Genomic DNA, 21,802 nt, shown 5'->3' on the forward strand with positions numbered 1-21,802 from the left:
TCATAACTTCTTGATCAGATGAAATGCTACTACACCATCATGTGAATAAGCTATAAGCCTATATGAATTTTATAATTTGATAGACATGTGGATGCTTAATTACCTCAATTTTATACCAATATAAATCATTCTTCAGCATTTAAACTCACTTGGATTGAGTGGCTTAATGTCCTTTTGTGAATACAAGAACATACTATTCTACACTCTTCTAATGTCGTGACAAACCACTCTACGGATTCTTGCCTGAGAAGTTCAATACACATAACTGCTTTGCTTAGAAATTCTGGGAAGTTGTTCCTTTATAGAGTTACAGAAAAATACTTTAGATTATTTGTTCCTTTAAAATTTGCATAAGCATATGGAGTTTGCTTACTTATTTATTTTTTTTATAAATAATTTGGCCAAATCCCTATCAATCTATATGGCTACCACTGAACTTTCCAACACTAGCTACCGGGTAGTATAGTTGTACATAATGGATTTTTTTTTAGAATTATGTAATGCTAATTTAAAAATTAATTTGATGATTAAGACGTCATATTAAAATATCATACTTTGAGTTTATGTATTATTTTTTCAATATGAAGTACAATTTAGTGTATTAAATGAATCAAAATGGAGATCTACTACTAGTATGGATGATCAAGCGCACAAGATCTGATGATGTTGATTTTTCGACCACTATAAAGTTCCCCAACCATGCTTTTTTCCGTAAAATGTTCTCTATTTATCTTTCATGGTGGGGGTTAGACCGAAAGAGAAATTCGTAGTAGGTAAAGGGGCAACATCTAATGGGAAAGCCAGAAGATTTGTTCATAAATTTAAATATTCTAATTGTGATTTATAGGTGACTATAACCTTAGTGGTTCTCCAGGTGGTTTTGAATTTGATCGAAAACATAGATTGTGCTATTTGGTTAACTTAATTTAGTTAAAGCATTATGAAAACCACAATAATTAACTATGAGTGGGTTTGGAAGAAGTTATTTGAACACATAAATACTTCGGTAAATGTTTGGTTCAACTTATAAAAATAGGTTTGTTCAAATACTAACTTTTATAAACACATAAAGATATATTTTGGATTTATTCCAATGAACTTTTTAAATAAACGTGTATGTGTTGACATAAACGCTCAATTAAACTATGTACCGAAACACATACTTAGCTTAATTAATCTTTCAAAACCAAATATTCCTCTTTAAAATTATACAAAGCAAAGCTTCCCATTACAAACTTTTGTTCTAATTTATAAGGTCCCTTGGCCTTTATCCATCTGCCTCCAAAGCTCAAATCTGAATAAGGGGGCCACACAAGAAAAACTAAGCAGAGAATCCATTACATTGCACAGGCATATATATGCAAAAGGGAAAATAACTACCATCTTTTGACCATCCCAGTCCCACCATACATATTTTGATCTCTCTCTTCTCTTTGCCGGAAAAGTCTCCCATTCTCGATGGTTGAATCTTGAATGACCTTACTTAGTAACTTATATAGGACAGTCCACACAACAAAATGATTATTATTTTGCCTCCACCTTGAGAAATGAGTTTGTGCTGATTCCTGACCCCACTAATCAAATGGTCACACACAAGCTCTGGTTGACTTGATTCAAAATTAGGAGATGCACTCTTAACATTATAACAGAACAACTAATTAAGCAGGTATCTACGAGCCAATCGCTTTCAAATTTATAACATGTTTGTATCAACTTCAATTTCCTCACAATTAATTAAGATACTTCAAATCTACACAAAAGCTTCTCCAATCCCAGAACTGATAGCATGTTAATTTCAATCAGCTTATTTTCTCATAAAATCAATTTTGAAACTTAGAAACTGCTTTATCCCATAATTGGTTTTGGTGTTTGAATCAATTCTAGAAGAATTTTCAAACATGCATGCCATGAGATTTTAACTGTTGAATCAATTGTATAAGAATTTTCAAACATGCACGTTGCAAAGAGTAAAATTAAATCAACTGCATGTTTTCTCGGAAGCGTGATGAACTTGTACCTTTAACCAAAATAATTGATTATAAAAGATTTCACCATTGAACTAAACATAGAGATGTCAATTATAGTTTTGCAGACAAATGGTAATTAGAGGAGCGGCCTAGTTTCACGTGAACCGGCGACTATCACGGTGAATTACTTTGGACTTTGAAGGAAGGAAGAGGAGGAGGGGGCCAATAGATTTGCTGAAAATCAGATAATAACAAGATTAATAACAAGATTCCAAGATTTTGTTGTAATTAATTATATGTAAGAGTACTATATATTTTAGTAAGTTTGAACACTTTAGAATAAATGCCTTTTTAGACACCCTTTGGAGGTGTGTTAGACTTTGAAGTATGAATATATCTATAGACTAGAGTCAAAATCACATCATTTACTTTTGCCGGCCAAATTTGGACTATATATGGAACTTGTATTGTATCTCATTCTTTAGGCTAAATAGTTTTTGTGTCAAACCCAAGAAAACTGTTAACAGAAAACAAGTTAATTTGCCAATCAATGTGCCTCACTTACATCATGCAGTTATATATTTACAATTTATTATGCAGTTATTTTAAAATTCAGATAGATTTTGTAATCTTACAGTTCATCGAATAGGATATGTATAATATTTCACACTAGAATGGAGCCAATTAATGAAGTTTCTCGTTACCTTTCGTTAATTGGATATTGGATAAACAAATCATGACAAAGCTGCATTTTCAATGATACTAGTCCATGGAGATGCATTTTTACTGACCACAAATGACAATGAGATGCATGTGGTTGTTGTATTTGTTGGTGTGTTGTAAGCAACAGAATTTGTTCGATTTTATCACATTGAATTGCATAGTATTTTAAGGCGCCTTTCTTAAAAGCTTTTTGTCGCATTTCATTTCCTTTCCATATTAACCAAAAATAAACTCTTTTTGGTCTCACATTCTGGTGGAGACATGGAGCTAACTTGACCCGTATGTTTTTTTTTTTCATACACAAAATTTAAATTATAAAGAACTTTATTAGCTTAAAAGTTTATGATTTAAAAGTGTATCAAATAAACATTTTTAACAAAACCAGATTCCGGGTCAACTTGATCCTTGTGGTTATTTAGTTTCTTGTTGAATAAAAAGAACTTTAAGCTTTTTTTAAGCTAATAAAGTTCTTTATAAAGTTCAAAGAACTTTATTATTTGCCGGTTAGACGGTCTGTTTTGTTTGAAGTGTTTATTTGATACACCCATCATAGTATGTATCATAAACTTGGGCCAAAACGTAGCCCCCGACTCATTGCCCCAATGACACTACCTATGAGACATACTTAACATTTTGGATAAAAAGTAAATCACACTAGTAAAGACAATCAAATATTTAACATAAAACTCTTAGACATTTAATGTATGAGTTATTCCACTCTACTCAACACATAATTTCTTTTTCATCCAACTGTCGGTTTATTTTAGCAAGTTATAGCATTACAGTGTAAATCGAGCACAACTAAAAAAGAAAACAAATGCTAGAGGTAGCTTGAAGTTGATTGTAAATTCAGAGACTACCATTTTAATAAATACACAAACCTAAATATTATTTAAGATTAATTTTTATGCACTGACAGTGTAAAAAATATTATACAGTCATTCAATCACATCCTTCCATATTTTTTAAATATTATTAAATTTAAAATTAATTATGAGCTGATAAAATAGATGAGTGTGATTGAATGATTGTGTAAAACTTATTTACACTGTCAGTCCATAAAAATTAATCTAATATTATTTTATTTGTTAGGTAGAAACTGAACCTTGATTTCTGGAGTGATGACTTAGTTAACCATGAAATAATTAATCATCATTTGACTTTTAACATTTTTTTTTTTGATAAGGACTTTTAACATATTACTTTTACTCCCTTCTTATTTTACAATAAAACCCATATTTATAGCCGACAAATTCAAATAATCTTCCCAAAAGAAGTGTAAAAGTTGCTTACTAAAGAGTGATCACTTTAATAGTAGTCATTTTTACATGGCAAACTAAGTTCAAAGAAAGCTTACGTAGCCTAAGAACCATAATTGTTATATAGTACGTTCTTTGTTTTTCACTAATTAGCTAGGTAGCTTGTTGCTCCCTCATATACGTATCATTTCTCAATAATTTTCATTAATGCATTAATGATCTAAAGCTCTCTTAATATTATATTTTAGTGTAAACTTAATTTTTTATCAGGTGCATTTACCTGATGTTCTTTTCTTACATAGGGCTATGATGAAAATCGTTGGTATGATTACACTTACGGACATATGATTTGGACATTTGGTACTTTCTTCTACAGATCGATTATTTAATCAATGGCACATTCTGAGATTAATTAGGCAATAAGATGTTTATAATGAATCTTGACTACACTGCTCTTATGATATACTTATCTTTCAATAAATTTATGTTTATAAATGTTTTTTTATATACATACACCCACACACTCGGCTTATACATCATATCCTTTTGTCAAAAATAAAACTACTAAAAAATGTTACAATTTTTAGAGTTAGTTAATTTGTCCCACTCAACTTTACATGCTCGATCGTCTCTGACCTGCCTAAACTGCTCTAATGTCGACCTGACCCGACCAAACCAGCACCCACCCAAGCAAATCCGATTTGCCCTGCCCGACCCGATATACTTTGGTTATGGCCCTCTTGACCTACCTTGGGGCCCACATTTGACTTGCCTCGGCACCCACCCTACCTGACCTTCCTAGGGATGGAAGGATAGGGCATCGACCTGACCTAGTTTGAACCGGCGCCAACCCGCCTAACCTGCCTCAACTTTCCCGACACCGACAAGACCTTCTTGGTGTCGACTCAACTTAACTTGCATGTTGTTGATCGACCCGACCCACCTGGCGCTAACCTGTATGACCTACCCTGACACGCGCCAATGTCGACCTGCCCCGACACCGGCTCGATCCTCCCCGACACTGACTCGCCTAACCTTCCCTAGCGTAGACCCGTTCTTCCCTTTGCTGACCTTCCCCAGTGTAGATCCGACTTGCCCTGCGTCAATCTGACATGCCACATCGCCAAGGCAGGTCGGGTCTCCGAGTCGTTGGTGCATCACACGTATTTTCTAGGAAGACAATTATATTCGAGTAAAAAACACATATATCATGGTGGGGCTAACACTTATAATAAATTTTTATTATTATTTATAAGACCGGAACCGAGAGCCTAGAACATGTTTCTAGAAGTAAACAAAATATTTCTCTTTTTTTTTGGTCAACTCTTTTTTTTTTCCGGAGCCATTCTTGGGCCATCCTTGTAGCATGCATGCGAGGCCCATATTTGGTGCTTTTAACTTTTTTTTTTTGATAAGCAAATTTGTATTTAAATCAAGCACAAGGGGTGCTAGAACCCAAATACAATGAGAGAAAAAAGAAAGATAAAGAAAAAAGCAAGAACAAGAAACAAGAACCAGCAAAAAGAAACTAGGTGACCAACAACAAAGAAGAAACCCCACGCCACTTACTAACTTAGGTAGCCTAAACCAATCCTGCTGGAACCAAACTAATCCACCCCCACCGCCAGCAGCTTGTATCACATCACAGCAAGAGTCTACAAAGCTGAAAAAACAATCCGTGGGAGAATTCTTCCATTCAAATAGTGAGTTTTGGAATCCCGTCAATTTCGACTGCCAGGAGCGGACTTGAATTAAGTCAAGAATATAAATCCCAGCGACCAAATGAAAGTTTTCTTATGATTATTTCCGGCCTTTTGTGTAGATGTAGCAGCCTAAGCCAAGTAGCCAGCGGAACAAGTTGAAGAAAAGTAATAAACAACCAGAGCTTGTTATCTAATAAGCCAATAATAAGCACAAAACAAAACAAAACAAAAACAAACAAATTAAATAGAACTTGTTCTCTCTATAATTTCTGTTTTTTATAAAGCTATAATTCTTATATTTTTGGATCTTGAGTGGTATATCAATCCAAAGATAGTGTATAATTTGGTGATCTTGTGGAGTTGGGGTGATCCTAGTTCAGCCGTTTTCAATTTCAGAAGCTAAAAACTTTAAAAGAATAATAATAAACAAACATGCTATTATTAGTAGCCTTACTCATCCTCTTCTATATATATCAACTCTTTTGCCTCTCAGTTTCCCAATCTTACACTTCCACATACATACTCCTTCTTTTCTCATATATCTTTCACTCTCACATCATCATCACTATTTAATTCTGGCTCCGATGGGAGACAATGTTGTTGTGTCCAAAATGGAACTTGAGAGGTTGCTTAGCATGAAAGGAGGCAAAGGAGAAGCCAGCTATGCCAACAATTCCCAAGCTCAGGTACATTTAATTCTCATATACATATACATGTATATGTAGCATCCCTCTTAAGTCTTAACAATTATCATCATGTTTTGGATATACGTTTAAAATTATCACTATCATCACTTTTCCTCCATCAAAAAACTTTCTAGCAAGAATTTGATCCTCCCTAAGATATAATTACGGAAAGATTTCTATCATTCAAAATATGTTAAAAAATATTGTGAATGTTTGAGGTTTCTCTGAATCTTCGGTAAGAGAATCTAGACCAATTCCTAGTGATTCTTCTGAAACCACTTACTTTCTTTGACTTGAGAAATTAAAAGGTTTTCAAACACACAAAAAGTTATATATATATAGTTGTTACAATTTGCAAAACAAAATAAGTTTAATATTCTAATATGGAGTATCTTGCTTAACAAAAAGATTACAAATTTAATGACCCATGACTTCTCACATACATGCAGGCCATACATGCCAAATCAATGCTTCACCTTCTGAAAGAAACCCTAGATAGAGTTAAGCTTGGAGATGCTGATACACCATTTGTGGTGGTGGACCTGGGTTGTTCATGCGGAAGCAACACCATCAAAGTGGTGGATGTGATCATCAAGCACATCATCAAGCGCTATGAGTCTTTAGGGTGCTTTGACCTACCTGAGTTTTCTGCTTTCTTCTCTGACCTTCCCAGCAATGACTTCAACACTCTCTTTCAGCTCCTTCCTCCTCTTGCCAACTACGGTGTTAGCATGGAAGAGTGCCTCGCTGCCAACAACCACCGCTCCTACTTTGCTGCCGGAGTTCCTGGCTCTTTCTACCGGAGGCTTTTCCCGGCCAAGTCCATTGATGTTTTCCACTCAGCCTTTTCTTTGCACTGGCTATCTCAGGTATACCTATACCTCTGTGTCTTGTTATTTTGTTCAAAGTATTGCTTACTTTTTTCTTTTCAACAAGGCTTCAGTACTAAATGTTATTGTTAGCAGTAAAATATCGTTTCCCAATTTTTATATTAATACATTAGTCACAACTCTATTGAATCATATATGCTTATAAGGATACCAAAATTCTCAAATTTTTCATTGAAAGAATGCTCTTTCATTTTTTAAGAAAAGAAAAATAGTTAGATAGATATATATCTTCTTTTTTCCTAAGCAATTTTTGTTTTAACTTTACTTGCCAGCTCTGTTGGTTAAACTATTACACAATATTCTAATAATTTTGAATCATTCTATGACTTAAGCTTTCAGTTTTCAGTTTATCTTACTTTTGCCCGTGATCTTTATAGCGATCACCTTAATTCCTTGAAAATGTTTGAACTTTTAGTGAATTATCACAATTAATTTGATGAATATCTTTTAAGGGATTTCTCCTTAATTTGTATGACTTTCTTATATGCTTTTACTTTCAATTAACCAAACACTCGAAAGATTCTATATGCATGCAGTCTCTGTTGTACATATGCTGTAGTTTCCACGACAAAATCTAAAAGGGACATTTTCGTTTTCCCACGGATAACATAGTGAGAAAAAACAATTATTAAATTGAAGGCCAAGTCCTTAATTATTTTATGGTCAAAAAGTAAATGCTGCAAATCCATGGTCTATAGTGTTGACAAAAGGGACCATGTTTTGGGGAAACAATAACGTGCTTGGACAGTAATTTCCAATGCATGCATAGCAAGCACACAATGTTCTTCATCTTCAATTTTTATAATAATAATACATGGGACCAGCATATAGCTAGAATTTGATTAGGACACATTTGACATCTAAAATTGCACAAACTTTTTTTCATCCTCAATTGTTTTTTTGGTTGGGATAGTCATTTTTTAAATTAAAATCAATTTAGGAAAATATTTTATGAGTAACTTCTAAGTAATTAATTCTGAAAAAAAAAGAAATTGATTAAGAATGCATCAGCCTTCGAGGAATTAAAGGTAATTATTTTTTAAAAAAAAAGTAGTATACAAAGGTTCACTTTTTTTATTCATTTTTTCTTGTTCCATCCTTTCTTTGCAGGTCCCTGAGTCTGTATTGGATAAGAGGTCAAGTGCATACAACAAAGGCAGGGTGTTCATTCATGGTGCTGATGAGAGCACAACAAGTGCATACAAAAAGCAATTCCAAACAGACTTGGCAAGCTTCCTGAGCTCAAGGTCAGTGGAGATGAAGAGAGGGGGGTCCATGTTCTTAGTTTGCTTGGGGAGAACCTCAGTGGACCCCACAGACCAAGGTGGGGCTGGCCTTCTTTTTGGGACCCACTTTCAGGATGCTTGGGATGATCTTGTCCAAGAGGTAATTATCATAATCCCAAACATTCCTATGCATGCTTGTGTGTATGAACAGCACTTCACATATAGACTATCTGCCAATTGGCAGACCAAAAGAAGGTGTTAACACTGTTGATATAAGGGTGGTGATACTGCATAAACATTCAATTTCTTTGAAATATCTTTTAAATATATCATTTTATGACTTCTTAATCCCACAATATTTTGTAGCAGTTTTTTTAACCACTACAAAGCGGTATGTTCAAAGAATGTTTCAGAAAAGTTGATGAGTAATTCATAATAATAATGGTCTAGTGTTGTAGTCATCACCACCAGAAATACTTATCATGAACTCTCACTGATCAAGTTTAAAGCAAAATCATTCTAGCCGTTAGTTAACAACACAAACTTGATCAAGTCATCCATTTATTAATCATCATGTCGGCAGAAATAATAATTAGTTGCCGGATGGTAGTGTCATGTGGTCCGTAACATTGACCAGCAATTATGTTTTGGATATCTAGACTTTAGAGAAAACACAGAATCATACCATAATGGCTTAAAGCTGTACAAAAAAATGTGGTTGGTTCATATTCCCTCCGTTCCAGAAAGTTGGTTGTTTTGCACCATTTTTCATTATCCCAAAATCTTTGTTGTTTTAGAAAACCAATGCATTTTTTTGCTAATTTTTTCTACCTATACCCTCATTTAATCCATTTTCTCTCACTTATCACCTTTCATATTAACCAACCACAACTCTTCTCTATTAATTACATTTTTCTCTATCTAAGTATACTTTAGTAGTTACACATCATACTAGTAAAATTAAATAAGGGCAATCTAGTCAAATTATACTATCAATAATTGTTTTCTTACTCTTTGTGCCACAACCTTAAATTACAAACTTTCTGGAACGGAGGGAGTATGATACTACTGGTTTTCTTAAATAAAATTTTGAGTTTGAGGTTTGTTAAAGGAAAAAATTATTCATTAGAAGAACTAATTCTACTGAAATATAGATGTTTCTATCTCACTTTCGTAAAGTATACTTAAGGTGAAAAGAGAAAAATAAACTATAGACATAATAATTTTTGCATTCATCTGATCAAATTTAAATCTAATGATTGTAGTCTATGGGACCAAAGTACCAAACAATGTCTTGGAACAGAATCAATGGCATGTACTTACAAGAGTTATCCACTACCATGTTACACATCCAAACAATACTGTAATCAATGAAGTTCAGAGTATAACTCACCATATAATTAAGGATGTCCTCAGCTTTTAGTACAATCAATAACCAAAACATTTGTCCAAACAAATCTCACTATATAATTTGAATACATCCTATATCTTCCATTTTTTGTCACATTTTTTTAATTAGAATGATAGATTTACTTATTTATTTTCATTATTAATATTGTTACTCCTGTACAACAACTTGATTTAGATCACAGGCACATTGGGTGGCATGAGTATTATGACTCTGTTTGCAACTTGTGTTCACAATGATCAATTGCTTCCTTCAAGCTCTTCTAACTATGCATAGTATAGTGTCTTTCTATTCATGAAATATAAAGCAAAGTATAAGTAAATGTTTAAAAATCCTTTTACACTTGATTCATAAAAGCCAAAATCAATTTAGGGGAAAAAATTGTGAGTAGCTTCTATATGTGGGAATTGATTTTGAGGAAAGAGAAACTAATCTAAACATGCTATTGATGCAGGGATTAATTAGCCGTGAGAAACGAGACAATTTTAACATTCCGGTTTATGCGCCGAGCCTGCAAGACTTTAAGGAGGTGGTTGAAGCTGATGGTTCATTTGCCATAAACAAGCTTGAGGTGTTCAAAGGGGGGAGCCCCCTTGTGGTGAACCAACCTGATGATGCTAGTGAAGTAGGCAGGGCTCTAGCCAACAGCTGCAGGGCAGTGTGTGGTGTGCTTGTTGATGCTCACATTGGTGACAAGCACAGTGAGGAACTCTTTCTTAGAGTAGAGCAAAGAGCTACAAATCAAGCCAAAGAACTCTTAGAGAAACTTCAGTTCTTTCACATAGTTGCATCCCTTTCTTTGGTTCAATGAAGAAAAGGAAAAAAAAATGACACAAAAGAAAGAGAAAAGAGAGGTTCACCACTTCAAGCCTCTTGTTTTGTCCCTCTTTTGTGTGTTGTTTGTGTGTTACATTGCTGACTGGCTGAAGTTACTTTCTACACATATTTTGCTATTTCAGACTCTATTAACGTGTTAGGATTGGTGGTGACAAACAATACGAAGCATGGTAGCTCCAGAAGCTACACGTTGTAGCTTCTCAGCAGAAGTGATTACGAAGCTTTCCACCGCTGAACCAAACACATTATATGTTTCATTGTATCTGAACTAATTTTGCTTTCCCATAGCATATGATAGTGTCCATATCTTGTGGAAGTTGTATGAATGGAATGATATGCCTTTTGTAACTAACAAGCTGTGTTGTTGCATAGCTATTTGATTGTAGTCACATTTTCCTTTCTTAATTAATACTATTTCACTAGCCAATCTAATAGGTAGGTAAATAATGATTAGCTAATGGTACTAGCTGGCTTTCATCATTCTATCCAGCCACATCAACCATGTTTGGTTGGAAGGAAAAAAACAGAAAACTACACCAAGAGAAAAAACGAATACAGAGAGAAAGAGGAGCAAAATCCTATTAAACAACAAGAAAACAACAGAAAAGAAATGTCAAAAATAGTAAAATGTAAGCTCATGAAAAGTGCTCTTAGCTAAGCTTTTGATATTGAAACCCGTTGACGTATTTTTGAAATTAAAGTGTATATTTAAATTTCCGTTGAACTCAATGCTGATCTATATTGAACTTAATGCGAGAAAATCATACTTCTCTGATCTATGTTGAACTCAACATGGTAATTTTTTACTTCTCCGTTGGTACATTAAGGTAATGAAATCACGTTTGCGTTTGCATCAATGCAAAAACATACATACACTAGATGCACTATTACTCACTTTTCAAATTCCACCTCTGGTGGATACAAAATGATGATATCAGACACTTCTGGCAGTCTAAAGCTCACCCTTTTTCTCATCTTACTACTTTGGCTTCTAGTCAATAAACCAAACTCCATTTCTTTTACATCAATGTTTTCATCTTTCAAAAGGTTCTCCAAAGAGATATTGCCATCCATAGAGAAAGTTGCATGATTGGCACCATTCAAGAGTTTCTCCAAAGAACAACTATGTTCCCTAGAGTCAGCAAAATAGGCATTCTTTCTAGCTACATAGTGATTCTTGTAACCACAATGTTCATCATTGTAAATACCACTTTTGTTCACACTTGGTGACTGTAGAAGCCACTCTTCTAATGTTAATTTGAACTCCATCCCCATCTTCAGTTGTGGTTTTTGCTCCTGTTTTCTCTTCTTTCTCAATAAGTAAGTTCGCTTGAATTTTCTAGCAATCCATACTTTAAAAGTGACCTTTTCGTGAATAGAGTCCTCCTTAGATAATCTTTCAGGAGGAAAGTGAGGGTGATCAGAAGAAAAAAATAAAAATTTAGTTGCCATTCCTTACAATAGGGGGAGGGTGAGAATGAAGGAATGAACTTATGCTAAGCCTAAATAGACACCTGAGACGTACTCTCCAAGATGTAAGAACATTTATTTCCATGCAATTGTTTTGTTAACAACAATGAGTATCTAAGGAACATAATAGAATGAATATTTCAAATACGAACTTAATTAGTTACAGACATATGTTAAGAGTAATGTGGTAGCTCAATAACATTGTTAATTTGTTATATCATATAAGTGATTATAACCTGTATTGTATTATATGAAAAATGAAGACAAAATTCATAGCTTAATTGGCCCTATGTGTGAGGATAAGTTTTTAGGCTATAGAATTTAGTAATGGCGGTGAAGACAAGGATTCCTAAGCAAACGCATAAGGACATTGTTAATTTTAAGTGCAGTTAACGTTGTTGTTCACAACTATTTACCTTGGTTGCATCTACCAAATTAACTTGCTCCTGGGTGAAAATGGTAGTTCTTTCTAATACCTAAAATTGAGCCAGTTTCATTAATATATATATATATATATATATATATGATAATCCAGTCAGGGCCTAACAAAATATTATAACAAAATATTATGTAGATCGGTTAAGGCGTTAATCTTGAATTGAGATTAAAGCGTGAATAATGCACAGACTAATCTACTGTGTGTTGAAATTCATCCCTTTTATTAGAATAAGGAAGCGACAATCATCGAACTCTTGACAATTTTGGTCATAGAAACTTTGTACTTATGTCATGAACCAATTATCTCAAATGCTTAAGATAGAAAATGTTTTTACATCCAATCCAACTTAACGTTGACGAATGTTAAAAGTCTCTTTCACATCTAGTATCTTCGAAAGTGACATTGGGCATTCTCATATATCAAACGCAACTTCAAACTGAAAACAAACATAGCCTATTTTGTTACATAAACACATTAATGGTTCTATATTATAATTCTAACATACCTACCCTATTTTATTTACGCTTTAGCAACTTTTAAATCCTTTTCATAATTCCCACAAGCTTAAAAAATGAGTCGCGAACCCACCTCTGCTAGGGCTCCAAACTCTGATGGCGGCGGATCTCCCTCCAAGGACGATACCCAAGCAGAAGGCGACGGAGATGGCGGCGAGACGACGAGCGACGGAGACGGTTCCGACCGGAGGAAGAAAAACGGCTTTCTCCTGGGTGGAGAAAAAGCTAAAGACGCTTCCATCCAGGTTCGAAGGGAGGAGAAAGTAGCTGCGTGCAGCGGCTTCTCGAGGAGCGACGACGTCGGTTTGGAGAAGGAGAATAACCTCCACTGTAATTCGATCTTCACCCTTTTCGTTGATGGCATTTCTGACGGCGTCAATTATCTCCAGGTTCGTGGTCTTTTTGCTCAGATTGGGAGGGTTTTGAATGTCTTTATCCAGAGACAGAGGAAGATTGGGAGAAGCCATAGGTTCGGGTTTGCTAGATTCTCTTCTTTGGAGGTTGCTTCTCAGGCGATTAACCTCCTCGATGGGTTTCGTTTGGGAGGAACGCCATTGTCGGTTGCTTGGGCGAGATTTCCGCGACGTGGAGTTGCTGGTTCGAGGGTGTTTGCGGCTAGAGATCAGAGATCGTCGGAGCATGCTGGGGTTCTTGCTGGAATCGGGGAATCGACGTCTGTTGTCTTCTTCCGAGAGTGAAGAATTGATGATTTCTGGCCTCTTTAGAGGCGGCTCGCCATCCCCAAGCTTCTCAACTTCGGTGCTTTTCCCAGAAACCTCTTCTGCGGATGTTAGGGGTATTGAGACGGTGGAGCTTTCTGCGGATGCTAGGGGCTTTGAGACGGTGGAGGGGGAAGACGTGATGCTGACGTCCTTGGGTGTCCTATGTGATGTACCCATAGCTGCCTCTTGCTGTTCTGTACCTGGTAGCACATCTAATATGGTTTCCATATCTTCTGAACTGGGGGTTTCTCATGATACTGGGTTTTCCGTACCCAGGGATCATGTGAAAACCCCGAGGGGAAGACCTAAGAAAGGTGATGGTGGAGGCAGAAAGAAGCAAGGTGCTGCTGGGAGCTCTGGTGGTGCTATGACAATGGAAGCAGGCTATACTGATGCAGAGCAGACAGGGAAAGAGCTGATGGTGTTGCCGACGGAGATGTCGGAGCCTTATGGCGTATTGACTAGAGCGAGGAGTGCCGTCTTGATGGGGAAGCGCTTAGGCTTGAGGTATGATTGCCCTGATGATATCCCTCTCTTTCAAATTGCCAATGAGATCAAGGCGCGGAAAGCTTCTCTGCGCCGTTGAGGGTGAGATTTGGGGTGGTGGCGAGTTATGGGCTGTATAGGTTTTTTCCTAGTCCTTTGAGAGTTTTTTGGGTATTGCAAACGACTTTTGGTTTTTGTAGTTGTTGCAATTGCGGCTTCTAGTTTTTGAGGCTATTGTTCTTATTTGCCGCTGTTTTGGGTTGGTTTTTTTTAGTTCTTTTTGGTGGGCAGCCTTGGTCGTGTGGGTTTTTGATACCGTGTTGAGGTTGTTTTGGTGTATATCTTATCAGTTTCCTCATTATTATTATATATATTTTCTCCTTTCGAAAAAAATCCTTTTCATAAATATTTAAAAATATATATATGATCCCTAAAACCAACTGTTGCAAGAATTAAAAAAAAAATTCATGAGGGATGATGAATTCATGATTCAAGAATATCCAAGTTGGAAGACAGCATCATAACATAAACTAGGTTGGAGTTGAGTGAAGACAAAAGACCGACAAACCCTGGTATCAGTAAAGTCATTAACCCAAGCCAATTAAGGTAAACTTCACTCAAACACAATGTTAAGTTGAGTTGAGCCTTCCTAATCTAGGACTTTTACTGTTCCATTAGCATCCAATGAGAGCACTTTAACTAAATTCCACTAGTACCATGCATTATTGGTTGACATGACTTTATTGTAAACCTCAATCAACTTAACTAAGAATCAGATGGTTTATAGTATACACATCAGATTCAACAAATGGGTGTCCCCCTCCCTCCAATTAATATATTCAATGAACTGCACATCATTTTGATAGTAATAATTGAAATTAAGATAACTTTTTTTTTGGTCACTAAATTAAGATAACTTACAGTGGACCATGGAGATAGGGCCTTGGATTTCAGAAAGGGACGGGCTTCACATAGAGAGAAAGCCCTTTTATTCCTTAAGGGCAGGTCCAAAAGGCAAAGTAACTCCAAGGAAAATTTATTCATGGATCAACTAAATTCTAAGCATCAAAGAGTAGAATACAATCATTGAGCAAAAAAAAACATTAGAATACAATTATTTAAGTAAATTAAAATATAATATCATGAGATAATCAAATACTATACATAATATATTATTCTGAACTTTTAGAACAATTAATTCAGTATTTGTAAGACAAAGCTAGCACTCTCCAAAATCTATAAAATGATGGAAAAGTATGAATGAGTAGAAATTATCCATTTCGTCTAGCTCATCATTTACTTAAGCATTTTTCTTTTAAAAAAAATTGAGAAAAAAGAAGACAACTGTAAAATTAAAAAGCAATAACTGTCAAGGAAATAGGTACTGCAGGAGTATTGTAAATACAGATGAACGAATGTGAACCTAAATTGGGTTCTGATAATAGACCTTAACAAGAAAAACACTTCCAAGCAGACATCTTATTTATATCAAAGTCACTTGACAAACAGACAACTCTCAGTTAAGGAATGAGAAAGAGCACACTCCAAACATATTTTGTGATTTCCATTCAAGTCATGAATCTCTCCACGCATGCATGATCAATATAATATTTTACAAAACAAGACATGCAAAAAATAGTTAAAACAGTCAAAAACCATGGAAATCACCCAAGGTTTTTACATTAAATTTTACTGTCCAGCGGATGGGTTTGTCAGCAACTCGAGTGATTTCCTCAGGTAGTCTACTGCAATCGAGACATCGTCAAACGCTAGTGCCCCAACAGCAAATCTTGCAGCCTTGTGTGCCTCTGCAATTCTTTCAGGTGCCGGCTGATAGCTACTGTCGTACTGGTATGTCTGAGCAGTTGACTTAGGCTCCGAGACATTTCCATTTCTGGTGCCGGAACTGTGTTGAGCACTTGATGGAGGATTTGTAGTTTGGGGAGTTGACTGGAAAGAATTTGAAGCATCTGACCCTTGATAATGAGTATAGTTTGATGGGGCTGATGGTAGACTGCTTTCTGAAAAACTCGGATAAGATTGAAAATTGGGATATGAATAAGGCGAAGGAGTTTCATGAGAAGGGTAGCTAGGACCTATATGTTGTGAGTGCTCTGGTGAATATTGCGGATGGTTGTACAGCTCAGGTGGAGGATGCTGGTAATCTTGGGAAGGTGGAGGAGGATAATCTTGGGAAGGAGGACGAGCATGGTAATCTTGGGAAGATGGAGGATAATCTTGGGAAGGTGGACGAGCATGGTAGTCTTGGGAAGATGGAGGATAATCTTGGGAAGGTGGAGGAGGATGGTATTCATGGGAAGGTGGAGGAGGATGGTAATCATGGGAAGGATAATCTCCAGGTGTGTATGAGTGAGATGATGGAGAAACAGTAGGAGAATGCTTGTTACTATCCAATATATCATGAAACTGCATAGAAGGTGGAATGTTTGCGGAATGCTGATCATTAACAGTATCGTGAAATTTGGGTGAAGGATGTATGCTTGGCAGATTCTCGTGGTTGACAGGGTTGTGATAACTATGTGTTGAATCAGACTCGGGTCCAGGACTCGTAACAGTAGTTTCAGTAGTCCCAAGATCCTGCAAGAATGAAAAACTGAAAGTTAATTCTTTGTATATATGAATTGATCAAGCTCAGGATACACCAGGTTGGGTTTCAAATCATACATATCTATTACTAGGAGTGCTCGATGGAACTGATAGGTCCTCATCACCATCGGGTGGGCCAGCCACGGGCTTCCTTCCTTCTTTCAAAGCTTTTCTTATATCAGCTGCTTTCCACACTGCATATTTCTGTTTCTGCTCCAGCTGCAAAAGAGACCCAGAAGAGCATTAAATATACAATCACATTCATAAAGTTATATTTTCGCATCAAATCATTGTCGAATAAGAAAGGGTTGTGAGAACCATGCAAATGCAATGACACATGCATAAAAAAATGAAGGTTCAGGGCAGTCGAATACACACATCAGGCTGAACTGCTCCAAATTGATTAAGAATCTCAAAAAATATGCTAGCAGCATAAAATGTTTTGGCTGTACTTCTGCAAAAGGTCAAAGAATAAATGTTAAAAACTGATCACAGATGAAAAATTCATCATCCAAGATAGGAACAAGAAGCTTCAAATTCCTTGTCGTCCTCAATACAACTGAGGTAATAGGAATTGAAGCTGACATGAGTATGACAGAAGTAACAGATAAGCCTAAAGGCCTAGAAATAAAGTGGTAAATAGACACAAATCTCATTAAAATTTGTTTTTAACTTACAAATCTGCTCTCCCAGCACGATCTTGCTTGTCTGCTTTTCCAAACACATTCAAAGCAAATCCCTCAAGATATAAATTGTCTTCAGGCCCCAACTGGATTGACTTTTTATCCTGTAAGGATAACAAGAAGCAGGATTAGTTTAGAAACAAATAGAGGATTCAATGAAGTAAAAAAAAAAACTATAAATCCGCATTCATATAAAACTATAAGCCAACTCCTTAAGAGAGATTTGGAAATAAACTATCTATCTTTGATTTTAAAACATGACAGATTAATGGCATCGCATGATCCACATAATTGACTCCACATTCTTGATGTATTCATACGTCTTCCCTCAATTGCTCAAATATTTGAGAAAATTGGTTCATGACATGGTATAACTAAGAGCCTCTATGACCAAGTAGTCTAAACTGTAAAGTTCAATCCTTACATTCCTTATTCGTCTAATAAAAGAAGTTGAATTTAAGTACAAGGTATATCAATATGCATTGTCCACCACCATCCATGGTTTGTTAAAAACATAATAGAAAAACTACTAATGTATCTTTACCCAATAGCTTAATTTTTCCGGATAGTTGATCATAAAAAATTTAACCAATAATTATTCCAGACACTGATATTTATTCAAAGGAAAAACAGCATGTTGGTTGTCATGTAAACATGTTATAGCATCATTACTATCCAGATTCAGACACTGCCATATAACATGAGGAGAAAAGCTTCTTCCTTTCCAACACAAAATGAAATTTGGGAACCAATGGAACAGTCAATTAACAGAATTAGTAGTGTTTTAGTAGTTAATTATGATTAGGATGAAAATAAAACCTAATTGGGCATAATTAAAAATTGAACCTTTTCGAGCTGTTTCATGAGCGAAACAAGAAGAGCATTAGTGGTCTTGGTGCGATCACTCTGTGGAATCTTCAACCCGCGTTCCATCGCATATAATCGACCTAAATTCACCAAATTAATGAAAATTAGTTAATAATGATAACGATAATTAGGGTTTATCAGATTTGAGAATGAATGAATTGATTACAGTAATAAGCGACGAGAGGTTCGTGCTTCTGCAACTCATCGGCGCGTTGAAGGTATGGTAGCAGCAGCTTTGCCGGTTCGTTCTCGTTCGCCGCCATGATGATCGGAATCACAATTCACAGAGAAGGTGATGTACAGATACGACGTCGTTTACTGGGTTTTGACCTTTTGAGGAAGAGAAAGCTTGTTCCGCAAATTTAATTGGGGTTTGATTTTTTGTTTTTAGTCTTGACCAAGGTATACCCACGGCCGACAGCCATGAGACTAATCTCTCGCCCTACGGTCAGCGTACTAAGCGGTAGGAGGTTGGCCAAGGAGTTGGGGTTTGATTTAAAATGATATAGAAAAATAAAAACTACTAGTGTTTTTACCCGTGCGCTGCACGGCGAAAATCGATTCTGAATTTCTTACGTTATTAACAGCATCGTTCGACAATGAAAATAAAAACTTAAGATTTGAACTACAACATATATGTTTTGTTGAACAGAAAATTCAATTGAACCAAACTGAAACAAACATTTTAAATAAAATCTAAATTGAATCCGACAAAAGACCAATATTACATCAATATAATTCAGCAATAAGAATGCTCAATTATTGTATCCCATTTGCTGCTTGTTCTCCCTCATTGAATTAAAATTCATTGTACCTGCAACAATTTGGAAAATGATTAATAAAGATAAAGAAAAAAACAGGATGCTAATTACGATTCGCAACGTACAAAGAATTTTAAAATTGAAGTTACCAAATCTAACCATTCATATGTTATGGAATACTTCTTCGTACACGACATTCCGAGTGCAATTAGAGACTAAGCTTTTGTCATCCACAATAAGATATATTCCAACATGGGATAAAGATTGGCCTTCGCTCTTATTTATAGTCATAGCAAAACACACAGTTATAGGGAACTGCCTTCTTGAGAATTTGAATGGAAGGCCAGTGTCAGAAGGAGTTAAGCTCAATCTAGGAATATAAACCGCTTTACCTAATTTTGTACCTGATAGAGCGGTAGCAACAATAATATACGACGTCAAAGCAGTAACTATCAATCTAGTGCCATTACACAATCCAGCAGACTAATCTAAATTCTGAATCAACATGATAGGAACCCCAACTTTTAATACAATTCGGTGGTTTGGAATACCAGAGCATTTTACATCATTTAGGAATTCAAAAGTGAACCATTCTGCATCTATATCAGAATCTTCATCCGATCTACACGGAGTATCATAACTCAAACATTTTGTTTCCTCTCCAGGAATCATATACAGCATGAAGTTTTTAACCTCTTCAAAACTTTCAAAGAGTAGGTGCATGGAGTGCTCTTTCTAGCACAATACACTCACATCATGGATCTGCATAAACAAAAGCATATAAACACCGCTGTCGTCAGCCCATATAACATATAAGTGAAAAAATGAGAATGAAAAATAAGATTAAAAATTGAAAGAAACCCAAAACGAAATAATTCATCTCCAGTGCGATGTTTACAATACCTGTGCGCGAATCAGGGAGAGCACAATACACTCACATCAAGGCGAACATTCAGGGACCAATGTGACCATTTACCCAAAGAGTGTTACTCGTAGGAATTTGAGTTCCAACAGTCACTTTTTAGTTTACTATCGAGACCGACATTGGGTACGGTATGAAAACATAACATCACAGGAACGGGATTGGCTATGAAAGTGTCTTTCTTGTTTTTGGTGTTTGTTTAGCTGTCGGTGGTTTCTGGAAACTCCGGCGGCGGCAGTGGCACGAAAATGTACAATCTCATCACGTTCCAGTTTCATTTTTGTTAGATAATATTACATTATTTTATTATTTAGGTTCTATGGGTAGTATAGTCTTTTACTCTTGACCTATTTATAGTTTGCTTTGGGGTTATGTTTCTGGAACTTCTCAAACACCAAAAGACAAGAAAGATGGAAAATATGAAACGGAGCTCGAATCTTGGGAAGCAAATAATTCAAAGATTATTACTTGGATTAATAATTCTGTTATGCAGTCTATTGGCTTTCAGTTAGCAAAATTTGAAACAACGAAGGAGGTTTGGGATCATTTGAAAAAGTTGTATGCGCAGTCTAATTTTGCCAAACAATATCAGCTAGAAATTGACATTCGGGCTCTTCAACAAGATAACATGAGCATTCAAGAGTTCTATTCTGCTATGTCTGACCTCTGGGACCAGTTGGCTCTCACTGAATCTGCAGAACTGAGTGCTTTTGCACCGTACACTAAACGTAGAGAGGAACAACGTCTAGTTCAATTTTTAATGGCTCTTCGGAATGATTTTGAGGGTATATGTGGGTCAATTCTGCATCGTAATCCTCTTCCATCTGTTGATTCAGTGGTTAGTGAATTGATAGCTGAAGAAGTTCGCTTTAGGTCTCAATCTGATAAAGGAAAAGTTGACAGAGGAATTCTCCAAAGTCCAAATTCTTCTGTTCTTGATGTCCCTCCTTTTAAAGGAAAATCTCATGTAAAAGTTGGTCTTGATGAATGTAGCTTTTGTAAGCAAAAAGGGCATTGGAAAGCCCAATGTCCAAAACTGGTGAACAAGGCACAACAAACACAACAATCCTCTCAATGGAAGCCTTCGAGTCAGTTCAACCAAAGCAACTTTAAGAATTCCAGGCCTCCAGCACCTAATACTAATGCAGTTACTCCTATGTTTGATGAGAGCAAATATGTTTCTGGTCCTTCCTTAGATGATCTTACTGCACAATTCAACAAATTCCTTGCTGCACAATCGTCAGCCATGCCTGTACCGTCTTCCACGCACTCATATTCCATGTCTGTTATGTCTGCTGCACAATCTTCTGCCGAGTCCAACATAGGTTTGCCATCCACCAGTCCCTCAGGTATTTTTCCATCCTTGTGGATCCTTGACTCTGGAGCATGTCATCACATGTCACCTGATCTCAAATCATTTGTGTCCATACACCCTGTTTCAACTGTACCTATTGTAACAGCTGATGGCACACCTCTACCTGTAGCAGGAATTGGTTCTGTTTCCACATCTCGTTTATCTATTCCAGATGTCTATTACATTCCTAAATTATGTGTGGGTCTTATTTCTATAAGTCAGTTATGTGATTTTGGTTGCTTACTTTCCTTTTCTTCTACATATTGTTATGTGCAGG

General features: G+C 36.0%; 3 protein-coding genes across 3 annotated transcripts; 2 read left to right on the forward strand and 1 right to left on the reverse strand.

Annotated features, from left to right (window-relative positions):
- The first annotated feature begins 6,045 nt into the window (after nt 1–6,045).
- LOC130733064 (indole-3-acetate O-methyltransferase 1-like) lies at nt 6,046–11,104 on the forward strand. Its single transcript, XM_057585115.1, has 4 exons — nt 6,046–6,338; nt 6,788–7,207; nt 8,339–8,614; nt 10,317–11,104. Exons 1-4 carry the CDS (start codon nt 6,237–6,239, stop codon nt 10,671–10,673), a joined length of 1,155 nt encoding a protein of 384 aa, XP_057441098.1. The 5' UTR covers nt 6,046–6,236; the 3' UTR covers nt 10,674–11,104.
- A 2,075-nt stretch (nt 11,105–13,179) lies between these two features.
- Nucleotides 13,180–13,821, forward strand: LOC130732796 (polyadenylate-binding protein RBP45B-like). The gene has a single exon (XM_057584783.1). The coding sequence runs from the start codon at nt 13,180–13,182 to the stop codon at nt 13,819–13,821; it is 642 nt and encodes a 213-aa protein (XP_057440766.1).
- Nucleotides 13,822–15,779: 1,958 nt separating this feature from the next.
- LOC130733065 (protein HOMOLOG OF MAMMALIAN LYST-INTERACTING PROTEIN 5-like) lies at nt 15,780–18,843 on the reverse strand. Its single transcript, XM_057585116.1, has 6 exons — nt 18,655–18,843; nt 18,468–18,568; nt 17,616–17,725; nt 17,317–17,392; nt 17,017–17,157; nt 15,780–16,929 (listed from the first exon to the last, which is right to left on the reverse strand). The coding sequence occupies exons 1-6, from the start codon at nt 18,749–18,751 to the stop codon at nt 16,021–16,023; spliced, it is 1,434 nt and encodes a 477-aa protein (XP_057441099.1). The 5' UTR covers nt 18,752–18,843; the 3' UTR covers nt 15,780–16,020.
- Nucleotides 18,844–21,802: the final 2,959 nt, after the last annotated feature.

Source organism: Lotus japonicus, chromosome 1 (genome assembly GCF_012489685.1).
Source record: "Lotus japonicus ecotype B-129 chromosome 1, LjGifu_v1.2".
NCBI lineage: Eukaryota > Viridiplantae > Streptophyta > Magnoliopsida > Fabales > Fabaceae > Lotus > Lotus japonicus.

Bases quoted from the DNA above. Each gene is read 5' to 3' on its own strand.
- LOC130732796 (XM_057584783.1), top strand. From the start codon at position 13,180: ATGAGTCGCGAACCCACCTCTGCTAGGGCTCCAAACTCTGATGGCGGC.
- LOC130733064 (XM_057585115.1), top strand. From the start codon at position 6,237: ATGGGAGACAATGTTGTTGTGTCCAAAATGGAACTTGAGAGGTTGCTT. The intron at 7,208-8,338 runs GTATACCTATAC...CTTTCTTTGCAG, and splicing joins CTTTGCACTGGCTATCTCAG to GTCCCTGAGTCTGTATTGGA. The intron at 8,615-10,316 runs GTAATTATCATA...CTATTGATGCAG, and splicing joins GGGATGATCTTGTCCAAGAG to GGATTAATTAGCCGTGAGAA.
- LOC130733065 (XM_057585116.1), bottom strand. From the start codon at position 18,751: ATGGCGGCGAACGAGAACGAACCGGCAAAGCTGCTGCTACCATACCTT. The intron at 18,569-18,654 runs GTAATCAATTCA...TGGTGAATTTAG, and splicing joins ACCTCTCGTCGCTTATTACT to GTCGATTATATGCGATGGAA. The intron at 17,393-17,615 runs GTAAGTTAAAAA...GACCTTTTGCAG, and splicing joins CGTGCTGGGAGAGCAGATTT to AAGTACAGCCAAAACATTTT.